General features: G+C 36.2%; 1 protein-coding gene across 3 annotated transcripts in view; it reads right to left on the minus strand.

Moving 5' to 3' along the window:
* RPS6KA6 (ribosomal protein S6 kinase A6) overlaps positions 1 to 18,184 on the minus strand; it is a 195,533-nt gene that overhangs the window by 138,600 nt on the left and 38,749 nt on the right. For all 3 annotated transcript variants that reach the window (XM_038587788.1, XM_038587789.1, XM_038587790.1), the window contains exon 2: positions 4,752 to 4,811. In XM_038587788.1, the coding sequence (XP_038443716.1) occupies positions 4,752 to 4,811 (60 nt within the window). The remainder of the gene's footprint in view (positions 1 to 4,751; positions 4,812 to 18,184) is intronic.

Raw genomic sequence — 18,184 nt, forward strand, 5'->3', positions numbered from 1 at the left:
TTCTCATTTCCCCCAAGTGGGGAATGCTTGTCCCTTCTCCAGTGAGTGGCAAGTTTTAACTAGGTGTGTTTCAGTCTGCTTGTTAAAAGAGGCTAGTTCCTATTTCTCCTAGATCCTTTTTCCCCTACAGCTTTTTTAGCACTTTATTGTCAGTAGACTGGTGTAAGTGGGCAATTTTGCTGGTCTTCTGGCAGCAGGGTCCACTGATGCTCTGAGTTTGAGGCACATTTGCCCTAGTTAAAAAAAGTGCCTGCATAGTGCAGGGGAGTGGGCTTGATGTAAGTGGTTCAAACCTCCACTATGGTTGATGTGCTGCTCACTGAAGTACATCCTTCCTGATGGGCATAGATAAAAATGGCATCAACCAGCTTTCTCATTTCTGAAGAGGGGATTTCATGCTAACAGCTATTCAGGAAGCCCTCTCAGAAGAACAAACAATCTCCCCTAGTTTGTGCCATGCATCCCTCAGATCCCTGCCTTTACCCTGTCTTTGTCTGAGCCTTCTGCCAATTTGGTGGCACAATGCTCCTGTATTTTATCTCAGGTATGCCAGTTTGGTTTCAAAATTCCAAATTTTAGGGACCTGGCACTTCACAGACCCTCAATGATCCTCCAGGAGAGGGTCTCAGTGCACTAGCTGGTGTAGGTTTTTTTCCAGAAGGTCAGTGACAGGAACATGTAGGGGCTTGGAATTTATGGTAAAAACACAGCAAAAAGTCAGCATCCAGGGTAGCTGCTCTCAGTGGGAGCCTCAGTTCCTATACTAATAAACAGGCTAGCTCAGTGGTGTGGTGCTCACGTGCTCTTTTGTCCCTGTTAGAGGCAGTGCCACTCTCCCAAATGCACTTAAAGAAGGAGAACTGCCTCTCCCAGTGAGATTCTCAGCTCCTCAAACTGCAATGGCCACTCCTGGGTCTCTCCCTTCTTTCTCCACAGGAGCACCTCTATGCCCACCAGGCTCCACACTAGTGATGGCAGACTTCTAAAACCTCAGACATTGAGCAACACTGCTTGTAAAAACTTGTGATAATCAGCCCCTCTTGTTTTTCTTGTCAATTGTTTGGTGGGGGAGAGTGTTTTTTGCACAATGCCTTGAGCCTACTCTCTCTCTCTCTCTCTCTCTCTCTCTCTCTCTCTCTCTCTCTCTCTCCCCCTCCTTGATCAGGTCTCCCTTCCCTATGCATCATCCTGATTTTTTTGTCCCTCAAATGACATCTGCACATTTCCTACCCTCCACAATGTGGCGTCTTTTCTCCTTTTATTTACTCAGGTTTTTTCTCTCAGTCCTCAGATCAATTTCCTGTATGTTCAGAAGGATTTGATAATTATCTAGCTGTGTTTTTCAGATAAGGCAAGCCTGGGGTACCCCTACTACTCTGCCATCTCAACTCGCAAAGGGTCAAATTATTTTTAAATGCTAAATGAATACAAAGCAGTAGTAAAAACCAATTTTGCAAGGGGAAAAAATATTGAAGAGCATCAAGGATAAATGTCTAGAATGGAAAGAGAAATAAAGGAGGGAAAAAATCTACCCTAAAAGAATCAGCCCCCCAACTTAAAGGATTTCCTACTTATAGCTACACATGAGTTTAAGTCAAGTACACTTGTAAAATAATATTTCTTAAAGGATCCTTAACAGAGATGTATGTCAAGAACGGTTTCTAAAATTAGAAATGTAGGGCCTCAAAGTATCAGGAAATCAGTTTTTTATGTACATTTTCAGTTAAATGTAACCTTTATATTTCTGGGTAATAAAAATATCTTTCAATTTAGAGACAAAACATAATTCTGATGTTGTGAAAATCAAATTAACATAAATCTGTTAAATGATTCTTCTTTTGAAATTCCTAAAACATTGGTAGCATTAAAATATTTAATTAACTTGAGGAAGTCATAACCATTCCATACAAACTTTAATAGTAAATATGAGTGGATCATAAACTACCAAATATATCTCTAATTATTTTGACAACATAAAATAATTCATGTTAATAATCTACTAAAGAAGAATAATAACATCTATTTTTTCTATCCTGGACATTACTGGGAGAAATAGGGAACTAGATACTGAAATATAATATCAAATATCTTCTATCACTGACCTGCAACTTAATACTTACCAAATATGAATACTGTATTGAGAAATGGAAAAATTCATTATAATAATCTGGACATATTAAAATTATACAAACTATAGTTTTGTTAATCAGATGGCGATAATATATACATTATATAAATTAAGTAAATTGCTTCCCATATCTCTTATATATGTATATATGAGACAGAGAGTTTTAACTGAAAAAAAGGGTCAGAAGACCATGAAAGTCCAAAGCTATAAGTGAGATGAAGTGGATTAGTTGCCTAAAACAGTCAATAACAAAACAGCATCAGGCAACATAGGCAATACCTAAGTTCAGATTTAAAGAATACTGTTTAAAGATTTTATGCATCACAGGGCAATTTCTACAACCCTTCATTATTAAAAAAAATTAAAATTAAAAAAGGGACAACCAGAAAAAAAACACAGTTCTCAGCATCACACTGGAACAGGCATACATATCCCCAAAAATCCTATATATGAAAACATTAAACAAAGAGATAAATTTATAGGGTTAATGTTTCTTATCACTCATATGATTTAACTGATACCAAATGAGTACCTGAACCATCACACAGTAAACATACATTATTTTAAAAGTTTAGATACCACTCTAATAAAAAAAAATTTAGATAACTCAGAATATAAACTAAATCAAATTCTGGGGCTTCTGGGTGGCTCAGTTGGTTAAGCATCGTCAGTTCAGGTCCTCCCTTCCTCTCTGCTCAGCCAGGAGCCTGCCTCTCCCTCTCCCTCTGCCTGCTATTCCCCCTGCTTGTTTGTTCCTCTCTTCCTCTCAATGAATGAATGAATGAATGAATAAATAAATAAATAAATAAATAAAATCTTTCTTAAAAACTAAATCAAATCCTTATAACTGATTCTAGGTCTCTAATTCTCCAAAACTTCAGATTTCCCTTTCTGGCTAGAAAGGTGACTGTCTAATTTAGATCATCAATCACTGTATATTTTTATTGTCTTTCCATTAGAAGTATACCTCTTGATTCTTCCTTTTTAAAAATTGGAAGGTAAATATTTGATAATATCTCTATATATACATCTATGTGTTTATGTTGGCTATATATGTATATATGTCCACTTGCACACACATATGCTTTTTCCTGCCTCTTGTGGTGTGGAGCATGGTATTTCCCTGTGAAATTATTAATTCTCAAATTTACCTTTCCCTATTGCCTTTTGTATTTTCCAGTTATACTTTACCTTCTATAAACTAGTAACATAAGTACCATACTTCCTAGTACATATGGTCTGTAGATAAAGCTTTAGATGATTTTGATGGAAATTTACATTTAGTTGTACTCAAATTTAAGTTATTATTAAGTTAATATTAAGCAAATTGCAAAAGCCATAATGACATTTTATCTCTTGTTAATCAGAACTAAGGTTATTGTTATATTATCACAGTCTACAGAGACAGTGAATTTTTACATAGAATACTTCAAAGAAGAATCTTGGACAAACCCAATTTAAATATCTCTCCTGGTCCTATCTGAAAAAAGTCCTCTTATAAACCAGCTTGGAGGGAAAAGAGGACATCAAGGTTGATTTTATACATAACTAAATAAGAAAAGAATGATGTCTTCCTTATTTTCCACATCTTTTAGTCTACACAATACACAGATGACTTAACATGAGGTACACTGGGCCATAAGTCTTACTTCTGCTACTTGTTATTTTGATGACCTTGTATAAATCACAACCTCTCGAGGTTTCAAAAGACTTACCTATACAATGAGATTATTCAAAATATTATCTCTGAGGCTCCTTCCAGCTTAAACAACCTATAATTTTGTGAAAAAGTCCATTTAAATGACAATTATAAAATAAAATAAATGTGAATGTTCATCTTAGATCCTTCTTGAAATCTTAAGAACACTGTTTTGTAAAACTAGATCTTGTACAGTGAGGGACTAGTACATAGGCCTAGCATAGAATGGCCCAATAGCTGAGTGGTCTTTATGTATTTTTTAAAAAGATTTTTTTATTTATTTATTCATGACAGACACAGATAGAGAGAGAGAGGCAGAGAGACATGGGCAGAGGGAGAAGCAGGCTCCATGCAGGGAGCCCGATATGGGACTCAATTCCGGGTCTCCAGGATCACATCCTGGGCTGAAGGCAGCGCTAAACTGCTGGGCCGCCTCGGTGGCCGGGGCCAGGGTGGCCCAGCTGAGTGGTCTTTAAAACTAGTTAGAAAATTCTGAAACAATTTAGATGTAATAATTTTTCAAAGCCAGGAAATGGATTTTAAATGAACTCAGGTTAAATATTACTACATTAGATCTCTTTTCTACCATAAAGTTGAAGGTAATCTTATTTTAATTTAGATGATTCTGTATTTAAGCAACCCAGTTACTTATATACTAGTAAGTAGAATTTTCATTCATTACCCTTAAAATGGGGGAACTTCATGGCATGTAAATTATGCTTCAATACATTTGTCTTAAACTTCACATGTAAAATTTTCTGACAAGAAAAACTATATTTTTAAATGCTATTTTTTATAATTGAATTTGCTTATTACTAACTTACCTCAATAAATTTTTTAATTGACAGATTATTTTCTCCTTTCCCATTATTCTCTTCCTTATATTTTAAAAATGTAGCATAATGAGTTAATCAAAGTACTTACTTGGCAAGAATCTACTTCTTCCTCTTCCATTGGCTCATCAACCATTTGAAGACCATTCACCTGAAAAATATTGTAAATTATTTTCAAGATGTTATTTAAGTAATCTCTATACCCAACATGGGGCTTGTACTTACAACCCCAAGATTAAGAGTGCATGCTTTACTGACCAAGCTAGCCAGGTGCCCCATCTGCCAATTTTTTAAATTGTTTTGTTTTGTTAGTTTCTTGTAATTGACTTGTATGAGTTCTTTCTATATTTTGGATATTAATCCCTTATCAGATATATGATTTGGAACTACATTGTCCTTTCACTACATTGCTTTATTCATTCTTTGATGGTTTCCTTTGCTGTGTGGAAGCTTTTTAATTTGAATTAGTCCCATCTGTTTATTTTTGCTTCCCTTGCCTTTGGAGTCAGATCCCAAAAACATATCGCTAAAACTGATATCACAGAGATTACCATCGAAGTTTTCTTCTAGGATTATGGTGTCTTGTCTTACAGTCAAGTCTTTATTCCATTTTGAGTAAATTTTGTATATAGTGTAAGAGTGTTCCACTTTCATTCCTTGCAGGTAACTGTCAAGTTTTCCCAACATCATTTATTAAGAGATTGCATTTTCTCCATTGTATATTCTTGCCACCTTTGTCATAAATAAATTGACTATATCGTGGTGGTTTTACTTCTGGAATCACTGTTCCATTGATCAATGTGTCTATTTTTACACCATTACCATACTGTTTTGATTACTATAGTTTTGCAATACAGTTTAAAATCAGGGTGCAAGGGGGCCCTTGGGTGGCTTAGTTGGTTAATCATCTGCCTTTGGCTCAGGTCATGATCTCCAGGTCCTAGGATCAAGCCCCATGCTAGGCTTCCTGTTCAGTCAGGAGTCTGCTTCTCTCTCTCCCTCTGCCCCTCCCCACCACTTTCTCTCTACTTTCTCTCTCTCTCTCTCTCTCTCTAGGTCTCTCTCTCTCTCATAGCTAATTTTTTAAAAACAAATAAAATACATAAATAAATAAATTCAGGGTGCATGATACCTCCAGCTTTGTTCTTTCTCAACACTGTTTTTGGCTTTTCAGGTTTTTTTTTTGGGGGGGGGAGGACCTATACAAATCTTAGAATTATTTGTTTAGTTCTGTAAAAAATTTCAGTTTAAAAAAAAAAAAATTTCAGTTTAATTTTAATAGGGACTACATCAAATCTATAGTTTATTTGGCATAGTTTGGACAGTTTAATAATATTAATTCTTCCAATCCATGAACAGAGAATATCTTTCCACTTGTTTCTTCTTCAATTTCTTTCATCAATGCTCAATATTTTCCAGTATACAGGTCTTCACCTCCTTGGTTAAATTTATTTCTATTTTACTCATTTGATGCTATTGAAAATGGAGTTGTTTTCTTGATTTCTTATTAGCTCTGATAGTTTTGTGATGGAGTCCTTAGGGTCTTCTATATATAGCATCATGTCATCTGCAAATAGTGACAATTTCACTTCTTTCTTTCCAATATGAATGATTTTATTTCTTCTACTTGCCTACTTGCTGTGGTTAGAACTCCCAATACTATGTTAAATAAAAGTAAGGATAATAGTCATCCTTTTCTTGTTCCTGATCTTAAAGGAAAATCTTTCAACTTTTCACTATTGAATATTAGCACTGAGTTGGTTATATATGGCCTTTATTGTATTGGCTCACATTACCTCAATACCTACTTTATTGACAGTTATCATAAATGAATGTTCAATATTGTCAAATGCTTTTTCTGCATCTACTGATAGGATTATGTGATTTTTATCTTTCATTATGTTAATGCAATGTATCATGTTGATTTATTTGTAGATGTTGGATTATCCATGCATCCTTGCACCACATGGTCATGATGTATAATCCTTTTTAAAAAAGATTTTATTTATTTGAGAAAGAGAAAGCATGACGGATGGAGGGGTAGAGGAACCAGCAGATGCCTCTAAGTGGGGAATCCATATGAGACTTGATATTAGGACCCCAAGATCATGAACTGAGCCAAAGGCATATGCTTAACCAATGTGGCCACCCAGGCACCACCTTTATTAATTTTTTTAAGATTTATTTAAGAGGGAGAAAGTACATGTGAAGGAGGAGCAGATGGAGAGGGAGAGAGATTCTCAAGTAGATTCTGCACTGAGTGCTGAGCGAGATGCAGGGCTCAATCTCATGACCTCAAGATCACAACGTGAGCCAAAATCAGGAGCCAGAAACACAACTGACAGTGCCACTCAGGCACCTCATATAATCCTTTTAATGTATTGCTGAATTCAGTTTCAAATATTTTGTTAAGAGTTTTGGCATTCATTTCATTAGGGATATTGACCTATATTTTTTTTAAGTCTATGTGTCTGGTGTTGGTATCAGGTTAAAACTGTTCTTGGAAAATGAATAAGGAAGCTTTCCCACTGCATTAATTTTTGGAAGGGTTTGAGGGTAGGTAGTAAGTATTCTTTGAATGCTGTTTTCATTTATCTCTAGGTACTTTATTTCCCTTTGATTTTTTTCCTATGACTTTGTAGTTGTCCAGCAGTATGTTGTTTAATCTCCATGTATTGTAGTTTTCCCAGTTTTCCTCTGGTAATTGATTTTTAGATCTATACCACTGTGGTCAAAAAAGATGCTTCAAATTATTCTGTTCTTCTTAAATTTATTGAGACGTGTTTTGTAGCCTAATACATAATCCACCTGGAGAATGTTTCATGTGCACTTCAGAAGAATGTGTATTCTGCTGCTTTTGGATGGAATGTTCTATATATATATTAAATTATCTAGTCTAATGTATTAAATGTATTAGTCTAATGATCATTGAAGAACAATGTAGTCTTACTGAAACAAGGTTTCACATATGTCTGGATATGATCTATCCATTGACGTAACTGGCATGTTAAAATCCCTATTATTATATTGCTGTCAATTTCTTCATTTAATAATTTATCCCTCTTAACATTTACATATTTAGGGGCTCCTAACTTGGGTGCATATATAAGTATTAGATCTTCTTGCTGGATAGACACCTTTATCATTATGTAGAGCCTCTCTTTGTTGTTCACTACAATCTTTGTTTGTTTAAAGATTTTATTCATTTATCCATGAGAGACACATACACAGAGAGGCAGAGACACAGGCAGAGGGAGAAGCAGGCTCCATGCAGGAAGCCCAACACGGGACTCGATCCTGAGTCTCCAGGATCACACCCTGGGCCAAGGCGGCGCTAAACCACTGAGCCAAGCCATAGGTTCCCCTATGTTCCTTTCTTCTTTTTCTCCTTCTTTCCTTGTGGTTTGATGGCATTCTTTAGTGTTAATGTGTAGATTCCTTTCCCATTTTCTTTAGTATTTGCTATATGATTTTGCATTGTGGTTATCAGGAGGTTCACATATATGATTCTACATAAATAAGTCTATTTTAAGTTGACAGCAATTTACATTGGAACATGTTCCACAACTCTACATTTTTACTCCTACACTACTTTTTTGTGTTTATTGACACAAAATGAACAACCCTTTTAGAATTTTTATTTTAAAAAAGTAAGAGTTTTATTCAACCTCCAGTTAGGACTGTCTGGTATACACAATCTTCTTCACAAAGGAGAGAGTACTTCAGTAAGGGAACATTTGGTATAGGATTATATATATTTTTTTACATAAACAGTTACAAATTATTACACAAAGAACTTTTCAGAAAGTTGTAGACCTTTAGTTTCTAGTATAGGCTGGGCTATATGACTTTAATCTTGTGGAAACCAGGGATGTTTCTCACCTTTTCTTATCTTTTGTGTTCAGAATGCTCCCGTTTGGTTATTTTTTTTAATGCAGCAGATATGTGCTTGGGCCAGAAACAGAACCCAGGCTTTGAGGTTTTGCCAAATCATTTTGACCTTGGTAACAAAGTATAGCTTCTGTGGGAGCCTAGGGCCAGAGATCACAAACATTAAAAGGTGAAAACTTCTTTTATCAGATTTTGCAATATGGTTATCATGAGGTTCATATATATGATCCTGTGTATATAACCATCTATTTTAAGTTATTAGCAACTTTTACTTAAAAACATAACTCCATTTTTAGTCCCCACTCCACATTTTATGGTTTTGATGTAACTTTTTACATCTTTTTATCCTCTATACCCCATAACTAATGATTGTAGTTTTAATTAACTATGTTTTCCTCCTAATCTTCATAAGTTTATGTGACTTAACCATTATCTTTATATATTTGTTAGTGAGATTTTTACTTTTGTATGTTTTCTTGTTGTTAACTACTGCCATTTCTTTTCAGAGTACAGAAACCCCTTTGATATTTCTAATAAGGCTGATTTAGCAATGATGAAATCCTCTAGCTTTTGCTCATCTGGAACCCTCTTTATCTTTCCTTCAAAGTGCTGCAATGATAATCTTCCTGGGTAATACATTCTTACTTGGACTTTTTTTTCCTTTCAGTACTTTGAAAATGTTACTTTGAAACTTTCTGGCTTTCAATGTTTCCATTGAGAAATCTACTGATAACCTTATGAGATAGCCTTTGTATGTAACATATTGTTTTCTCTTGCTGCTTTTAAGATTTTTCTCTTTATATTTAACTTTTGACACTTTAATTATAATGCATCTTGGTGTGGCACTCTTTAGGTTCATTCTATTCGGAATTCTCTGGGATTCCTGGACCTGATGTCTGTTTCCTTCCCTACATTAGGGAAATTTTTAGCCATTATTTCTACAAATAAGTTTTCTGCCCCCCTTTCTATCTCTCTTCCCTTCTGAGACCTCTATAATGTGAATGTTATGCTGCTTGATATTCTGTCAGAAGTCTCTTAAGCTATCTTCATATTTATTGTTATTGTGTTTTCTAATTCCTGCTCTGTCCAGGTGAGTTCCATTGCTTCACCTTCCAGCTCACTGATCTGTACTTCTATTTTATCTAGTCTGCTGTTGCACCACTCTCGTATATTTTTAAGTGCAGTTATTCTTCAGTTCTGTGACTTCTGTTTGGTATTTTGTTTTCTATCTCTTTGCTGAAGTTCTGTGTACATCCATTCTTCTCCAAAGAACAGTGTGCTCCTTTGTGAACATTACTTTGAATTCTTTATCATGTAGGTACCTTATCTCCATATTATTAGTCTTTTTTGAGGCTTTGTCCTTTTTTCATTTGGAACATATTTCTCTGTATTTTCATTTTAATGAAATTTAAAATTAATTAAAAATTAATGATTTTCATTTTTAAAATTAAAATTAAAATTAATTAATGTATGCATTTCTATATAACATCCAGTTCTCTCAGCCTCGAAGACGTGGCCTTGAGTAGGTGACAATCCTTCTTGTTCAATCTTCCCTAGTTCTTCAGTTGTCTCTTGAACCTCTATGATGGTCTAAACCACCTGATTTAATCTTTATATGCCCCATCACTGAGAGTATGTCAAGACGTGCCAATAATCTAAGTGGATGAACCTCATTTAGCACCTAGTTTCAGGATGGCTGGAAGCCAGATCCTCAAGTAGCAGCTTTTAATGTGTGCAAATATATACAGTTGTCTGGAGCCATAACCATAAATCCCTGTTGGCTTCTGGACCAGGAGATCTGGAGGTGTCCCTTGGATGACAGTTGTAATCAGGGCTCCAGGTGAGTGTATAAGCTCTTTTCTAGGAAGTCTTATTAAGCTGTAGCAAAGCCAAGGGGGTGTGCAAGATGCTACTTTCCTGCTTATATTTCTTGGGTGTGTCCTCTTAGCCTATAGATATGTGGGTAACCAGAAAACTTGTCCTTACGCTGAAGCTCCAGGCTAGATAAATGAGCCCTTATACAGGAAAACCGGGGCTATGTTTCAGTCTGCTCTATGTATAGTACCCTGAGGCCTGCTAAATGCTCTTTCCAATTGTTACAGTTCCATGAAGCTCTCAAATTCCAACCCTCTTGGCCACCAGGGCCAGGCAATGAATTGCTGATCCCTGTGTGGACTGCATGCTCCTACTGGCTTTAGCAATGCAGCTAAAGAATACAGTGGGTGGGGCATATTTCAGGCTTCAGAAGGTAAATGTTGGAAACATGTCTTCAGGCACCTACAGGCTTCAACAATTCAGAGAGTCTTTGTGAATACACACATAGGATTCAGGCTGGGAACTGGAGGATGCTGTGACAACTCATGCTCATTTTATTTTTTCCTCTCTTTTAACCAGGTAAAATTGGTATATAACAGTCTATTAGTTTCAGGTATACACCAAATATATTTGATATTTGCATACACTATAAAAATGATCACCAAAATAAGTTTAGCTCCCATCCATCACCATATAATTGACCTTCCTCATACTTTTTTGCCTACACTCCAACTCCCCTCCCCTTTGATAATCTACAATCTGTCTATGTCTATGAATTTTGGTTCACTAATTTGTTTTATAGGTTCCACATATAAGTGAGATCACATGGGATTTGTCTTTTACTTATTTTACTTATTATGATACCATCAATGGCTATCCATGTTGTCACAAATTATAAGATTTCCTTAATTTTTATGACTAATCGGTATTTCAAGGTATATATATGTATAGGACAATCTCTTCAATAAATGGTTTTGAGAAAACTGGACAGCCATATTCAGGTCATCCATAGGTGACACTTATCCATTCATCTTTATCCATTCACCCATAGATGACACTTAGGTTGATTTGGTATCTTGGCTACTATAAATAACACTGCAATGAACATAGGGGTGCATGTATCTTTTTGTATTAGTACTTGTTTTCTTTAAATAAATACCCAGACGTGGAATAGTGGAATAATATGGTAATTTTATTTTTAATTTGAGGAAGCTCCATACTGCTTTTCATAGTGACTACACAAATCTACATTTCCACCAAGAATATATGAGATTACCTTATCAACATTATCTCTCCAATGCATGTTGTATCATCTTTTTGATAATTGCCATTCTGACAGGTATGAGATTATATCTCATTGTGGTTCTGATGTGCATTTCCCTGATGATTAGTAATGTCGAGCATCTTTTCATGGGCCTGTCGGCCATATGTATGCATTCTTTGGTAATTGTTCAGATCCTCTGCCCAGTTTTAAACAAATTTTTTCTTGTTATTGAGTTTTATGAATTCTTTATATATTTTGGATATTAGCCCCTTACTGGATATATGATTTGCAAATATTTTCTCCCATTCAGAAACTTACCCTTTTTTTGTTGATGTTTTCCTTCACTGTGCAGATCCAAATAAATATCTCCAGGAGCAAAGTCATGGAGCTTGCCCCCTGTTTTCTCCTAGGAGTTTTATGATTTTTGGTCATATACTGAAGATGTTAATCCATCTTGAGTTAAATTTTGTGTATGGTGGCAGACAGAAGTCTTGTTTCATTCTTTTACATATGGCTGTCCAGTTTTCTCAAAACCATTTATTGAAGAGATTGTCCTTGCACCATTGTATATTCTTGGCTCCTTTTTCACAAATTAATTGACCATATATGTGTAGGTCTATATAACAGCTCCCTATTCTGTTGCATCTATTGTCCATTTTTATGGTAATAAGACATTGATTTGATTACTATAATTTTATAATATAGTTTGAAGTAAAAAAAATGAGATTCCTCCAGCTTTGTTCTTTCTCAAGATTGCTTTGACTACATGGGGTCTTTTGTGGTTCCATATAAATTTTAATAGTATTTGTTCGAGTTTGGTGGCAATACAATTGAATTTTGATAAGGATTGCACTGAGTTTGTAGACTTATATGGACACTTAACAATATTAATTCTTCCAGTCCATAAGCACAAATTATATTCCCATTTATCTTTGTTTTCAATTTCTTTCATCACTGTCTTATAGTTTGCAGTGTACAGGTCTTTCACCTCCTTGGAAAAATTTATTCCTAGGTATTTTATTCCCTTTAATGCCAATGTAAATTGGATTGTTTTCTTAATTTTTCTTTCTGGCAGTTATTAGTGTATAGAAACACAACAAATTTCTGCATATTGCTCTTGTATCCTGCAATTTTACTGAATTTATTTATTAGTTCTAATAATTTTTTGGTGGAGTCTTTAGGGTTTTCTTTAAGATTTTATTTATTCATGAGAGACAGAGAGAGAGAGAGAGAGAGAGAGAGAGAGGGAGACACAGGCAGAGGGATAAGGAGGCTCCATGCAGGGAGCCCCACGTGGGACTTGATCCCGGGTCTCCAGACTCACGCCCTGGGCTGAAGGCAGGCGCTAAACTGCTGAGCCACCCGGGCTGCCCTGAGGTCTTCTATAGATAGCATCATGCTGTCACTATCAAATAGTGACAGTTTTAATTCTCCCCTTCAACTTCTATACCATTTCTTTCTCTTTTCTTACCTAACAGCCATGTCCAAACTCCCAACATTTTGTTAATAAAAGTGATGGAAGTGTGTATACTTGCCTTGTTCCTGATCTTAATGGAAAAGCTTTTAGCTTTTCATCACTGAGTATGACGCTTGCAATGGTTTTGACACCACATATGGCCTTTATCGTGTTGAGGTACATTCCCTGTATATCCACAGTATTTAGTTTTTCTCATACATAAATGTTGAATTAAAAAAAAAAAAGTTCTGTATCTATTGAGAAGATCACATGATTCTTTCAGTGTACTGTTGAAGTCAATATCCCTGGTGAACTTAGTTGCATCCCTGGAACCAGTTTTACTTGAGGATAGGTTTTAACATAGGTTGCAATCATCTTTGAATGTTTGGTAGAATTAACAGTGAAGATCTCTGTTCCTAGAACTTTTCTATTGTTCTTTTGTCTGTATCTCATTTATTTCCATTCTAGTCTTTATTATTTCATTCCTAACTTCTGCTTTGTTTGCTCTTTTTCTATTTCCTTTAGGTGAAAGTTAAATTATTAACTTGAGATTTTTCTTTTTCCATCACTATGAATTTCTAGAAATGCTTTTACTATTTCTCATAGATTTTGATAAGTTGTATTTCCATTTTCATTTGTTCAATTTTTCCCCTTAAATGTATTCAGTGACCCATTGGTTGTTCAGTAGCATAATGTCCACATATTTGTGATTTTCTTTAATTGAGTTCTAGTTTCTACCATTCTGGTCATAAATATGTTTACTATAATTTCAAGTCTTCTTGAGTATATTGGAACTTGTTTTGTGGCCTAACATGTGATCTATCCTGAAGAACATATGCACTTGAGAACAAAGTGTATTCTACTGCTTTTGGACGGTATGTGGCATATATATCTATTAAATCAATTCAGTTTAATGGTTCTTTTAAGAGTATTGTTTATTCATTGCGGTTTCTGTCTAGATAATCTATCCTTTGAAGTAGGGTATTAGAGTCCCCTACTATTATTGTGTGCTGTGATTCTCCCTTTAGGTCTGTCAGTATTTGCTTTTTATATTTACATACTCCTAATGTGGGTGCATAAATATTTACAAATGTTATATCTCTTGTTGGATTGACCCTTTCATCATTATGTAATGTACTTCTTTGACTTTTATTAGTCTTTGTCTCAAGACTTTTTTGTCTCATGAATATAGTTACACCAGCTTTCTTTTCATTTCCATTTTTATCTCTTTTTTCCATCTCTTCACTTTAGGACTGTATGTGTCATTAGAACTTAAACGAATATCCTGTGGCAATATAGAGATGAATCTTGTGTTTTAATCCATCCATACCACTCTTATCTTTTGACCTTCATACTAGCTTATAAGTGGTTAATCCACTACCTTACTATATATATGCCTTTACCAAGGAGGTTGTTTTTTTCATGTTTTATTGTTATTAGTGTCTTTTATTTTCAACTTAGAGAAAAAGTTGTAAGACCAGTTCATTGGTGGTGATCTGCTTTAGCAGTTCCTTTTCTGGAAAATGTTTTCTCTCTCATTCAGTTCTGAGTGATAGCCTTGCCAAATAGAGTATTCCTGGCTGGAAGTTTTCTCCTTTTAGCACTTTGAATTTATCATGCCACTCCCTTCTGGTCTGCTGGGTTCTGTGCAAAAATCAGGGCACAGAATTATGGAAGTTCCCTTGCACCTAACAACTTATTTTTCTCTTGCTGCTTTTAAGATACTTTTTCTTTGGGGTGCCTGGGTGGCTCAGTGGTTAAGCATCTGCCTTCAGTTCAGTGTGTGGTCCCTGAGTGCTGGGATCGAGTCCCACATCAGGCTCCCCTTAAAGCGCTTGCTTCTCCCTCTGCCTGTGTCTCTGCCTTTCTCTCTCTGTCTCTCAGGAATAAATAAATAAAACCTTTTTTAAAAAAAGATACTTTTTCTTTAACTTTTGACATTTAATTATATCGTATCTCTGCAAACCTCTCTGGGTTCATTATATTTGGAACTCTCTGGGCTTCCTGGACCTGGATGTCTGTTTCCTTCTCTAGGTTAGGAAAGTTTTCAGCCTCTATTTCTTCAGGTAAATTTCTCTCCTTTTTATGGAACCCCTATGATGTAAATATTATTCCACTTCTTGTCCTATGGAGTTCTTCAACTATCTGACTTTTTTGGTTGTTGTTGCTCTAGTTGGGTTACTTCTGCTGCCCTATCTTCCAAGCCACTGATTTATTCTTCTACTTTATCCTGTCTGCCATTGAACCCCTCTCATGTATTTTTCAGTACAGTCATTGTATTCTTAAACTCTGTAACTTGATACTTTCTTATGTTTTCTCTTTATTGAAGTTCTTACTGTATCCATCCACTCTTCTCTCAAATTCAGTATCTTCATGACCATTACTTTGAACACTTCATCAGGAAGATTACTTACTTCCATTTCATTAAGGTGTTTTTCTGAGGCTTTGTGTTGTTCTTTTGTTTGGAACACATTTAATTTCCTTATTTTGCTTGACTTTGTGTTTATGCATTAGGCAAAACAGCTACTTCTCCCAGTTTTGAAGGAGTGTCTTTGCATAGAAGGTGAAACTTGTCATTCAATCTTGCCCTAACTCTCAACTATCTTTCAACCATTGTGATTATCTAAGTAGCCTTATTTACCTTAATAGGAAAAAAAACTGGCAGTGTCTAAAAAGGAGTGATTTCATTCAACTCTTAGATTCAGGCTGATTGAAAGCCAGTCCCTCAGACGGAAGCATTTAAATGTATGCAAATATATACAGTCAGACCACACTCATAGACCCTGCTCACCTCCAGACAAGTAGTTCTGGATTTGTCCCTGGGTCAATGTTGCAAGAACCAGGGCTTCAGAGGAGTATATAAGTTCCTTTCTGGGAGGTATCAGTGAGCTGTGACAAGAATAAAAGAGGGCATACAGATGGTGTCTCCTTGTCTGTATTCCTTGAGAGTGCTTCTGTAGCCTTTACATTTGTGGCAAACCTGAAGCCTACCCCTCAGGTTGAAGTATCAGGACAATGAAATGGGCCTTTTTCATGTGCAAACTGGAGGTATGTTTCAGTCTACTGTCGGTATATTACCCTGGGGTGGTATCCTGCCAAGAACTATCTTTCTGATTGTTATAATGCTGCAGGACACAGGAGTGCAATCTCCTCTGACCTCCAGAGCCAGGAAATCAAGATGATCCTCCGTGTGGACTACACTCACTTACTAGCTTTCGCAAGGTTACAAGAGAGTATTGGGGTCAGGGTATGTTCATGCCTTTAGTGAGGCCAGGAAAGAGTGTTGGGAACAGGGCATGCCCACAGCTTTAGAATGCTAGAAAAGAGAACCTAGTGGTGGGGCATGTCCATGGTTTTAGGAAGTCTTGAGAGGAGCACTGGGGGAGTAGGGGAAGCATGACTATGGCTTAACTGAAGTTAAGAAAGAGTGTTGGGGGCAGGGCATGCCTACAATTTTAGTGATGGTATAAAATATCATGCAGATAGGGCTCCCCATAGATTTAGCAAGGCAGGAAAAGAGAAATAGTAGTGGGGGATGTGCACTGTTCAGCAATGCTGGAAAGGAACATTGGCAGTAGGGCATGTCCTTAGCTTTAGCAAGGTTGTATCCACATACCACCTATACGAAGTAATAGAAGAATGCAAAAAAAATCATTCACTTCAGCTTTTCTATCCTGGAGGAAAATCCCAACAAACCCCTGACCCTCCAGCAGACTTTTTTAAGATTAGCAACTGAATCGCCTTCACATACAATCAACTCACCTCTCAAACTGCTTTGTGTTGGTTCTTAGGACAAATGAGTCTATGAGGAAGCCCCTTTAAAGGAGTATCTCAGATCCCCATAGACTCCTTGGTCTCCTGGGTGTAAATGCCATTGGTTCCCAAAGCCAGATGTTCCTGGGGGATTGTCTCTCTGCTGCATGTCCCAAGGCTGGGATGCTCAATGTGGGACACAAAGCCCTCACTCCCCAGGGAGAGGCTCTGGGCCTGTGAGACTCCTCACTATTGTTTGTTACTGTACCAGTGATGGTTTTTTTTTTTTTTTGGCCAGACTCCATCTCTACCTCTCTATTTGTCTCAATGTGGCTCTTTTACCTCTCATTATAGAGGAGGCTTTTCAGCTAGTTTTCAGTTCTTTTTTAGTGGGAATTATTCCATGTATTATTACAAATTTAGTGTGTCAATGGGAAGAGGTAATATAAGGATTTTCTTTCATTGCCATCTTAAACTAGACACAGCACCTTTCTTTTTGTTGTTGTTGTTATTGTTACTTGTTTTTCTTTTCTTAAAGATTTTATTTATTTGAGAGAGAGAAAGTGAGCGTGAGCAGTGGGGAGGGGTAGAGGGAGAGGAACAAGCAGACACCCTGGTGAGTGAGGAGCCTGATGTTGGGCTTGATCCCAGGACCCTAAGACCATAACCTGAGCCGAAGTCAGACACTTAACCAACTAAGCCACCCAGGAACCCTGGACATAGCACCTTTCTTCTAAAACAACTGAATGAGTCCAAATAAAGTCACCAATGATGTCTATTTTGCTAATAGATCCATCAGTCCTTATCTTACTTGATGCTGCTACAGCATGTTGCAGTTGACCACTGTTTTCTATCTGAGTCTATAGATCCTGTTATGTCACACTTTTATTATTTTTTTACTGTAATTTCTTTGTTTTTTTTTTTTTCACTATCCAGGAAACATTGTAGATCCTTAGGAAATGGATTTGGGTCACCTTCTAATCTCACTCTACACTCTTTCCCCAGACAGCTTATTTACTGACATGATTCACATTTACTCAGAGACTATTCTCCTGAACTCCTGATCCACATTTCCAACAACTTACTTGACATTTCCACTTACTTATCTCAAGTCTCTCAAAAATAATTAATACAAAAAAAAAAGAATTGAGGATACCCTCACACAAAACATGCAAAACTCTGCTTTATTTCAGGGCTCTCAATTTCAATAAATAGTACCACCACCTACTATCTTATCTCAAAGGCACATATAATACTATGGGGGATAAAAAAAAAAAAGAAAAAACCTGTGACAGATTCATCATTAACATACAGAAAGAAGCACAGTAACCAGAAAGGTAACAAA

Source organism: Canis lupus, chromosome X, assembly GCF_011100685.1.
Source record: "Canis lupus familiaris isolate Mischka breed German Shepherd chromosome X, alternate assembly UU_Cfam_GSD_1.0, whole genome shotgun sequence".
Lineage (NCBI taxonomy): Eukaryota > Metazoa > Chordata > Mammalia > Carnivora > Canidae > Canis > Canis lupus.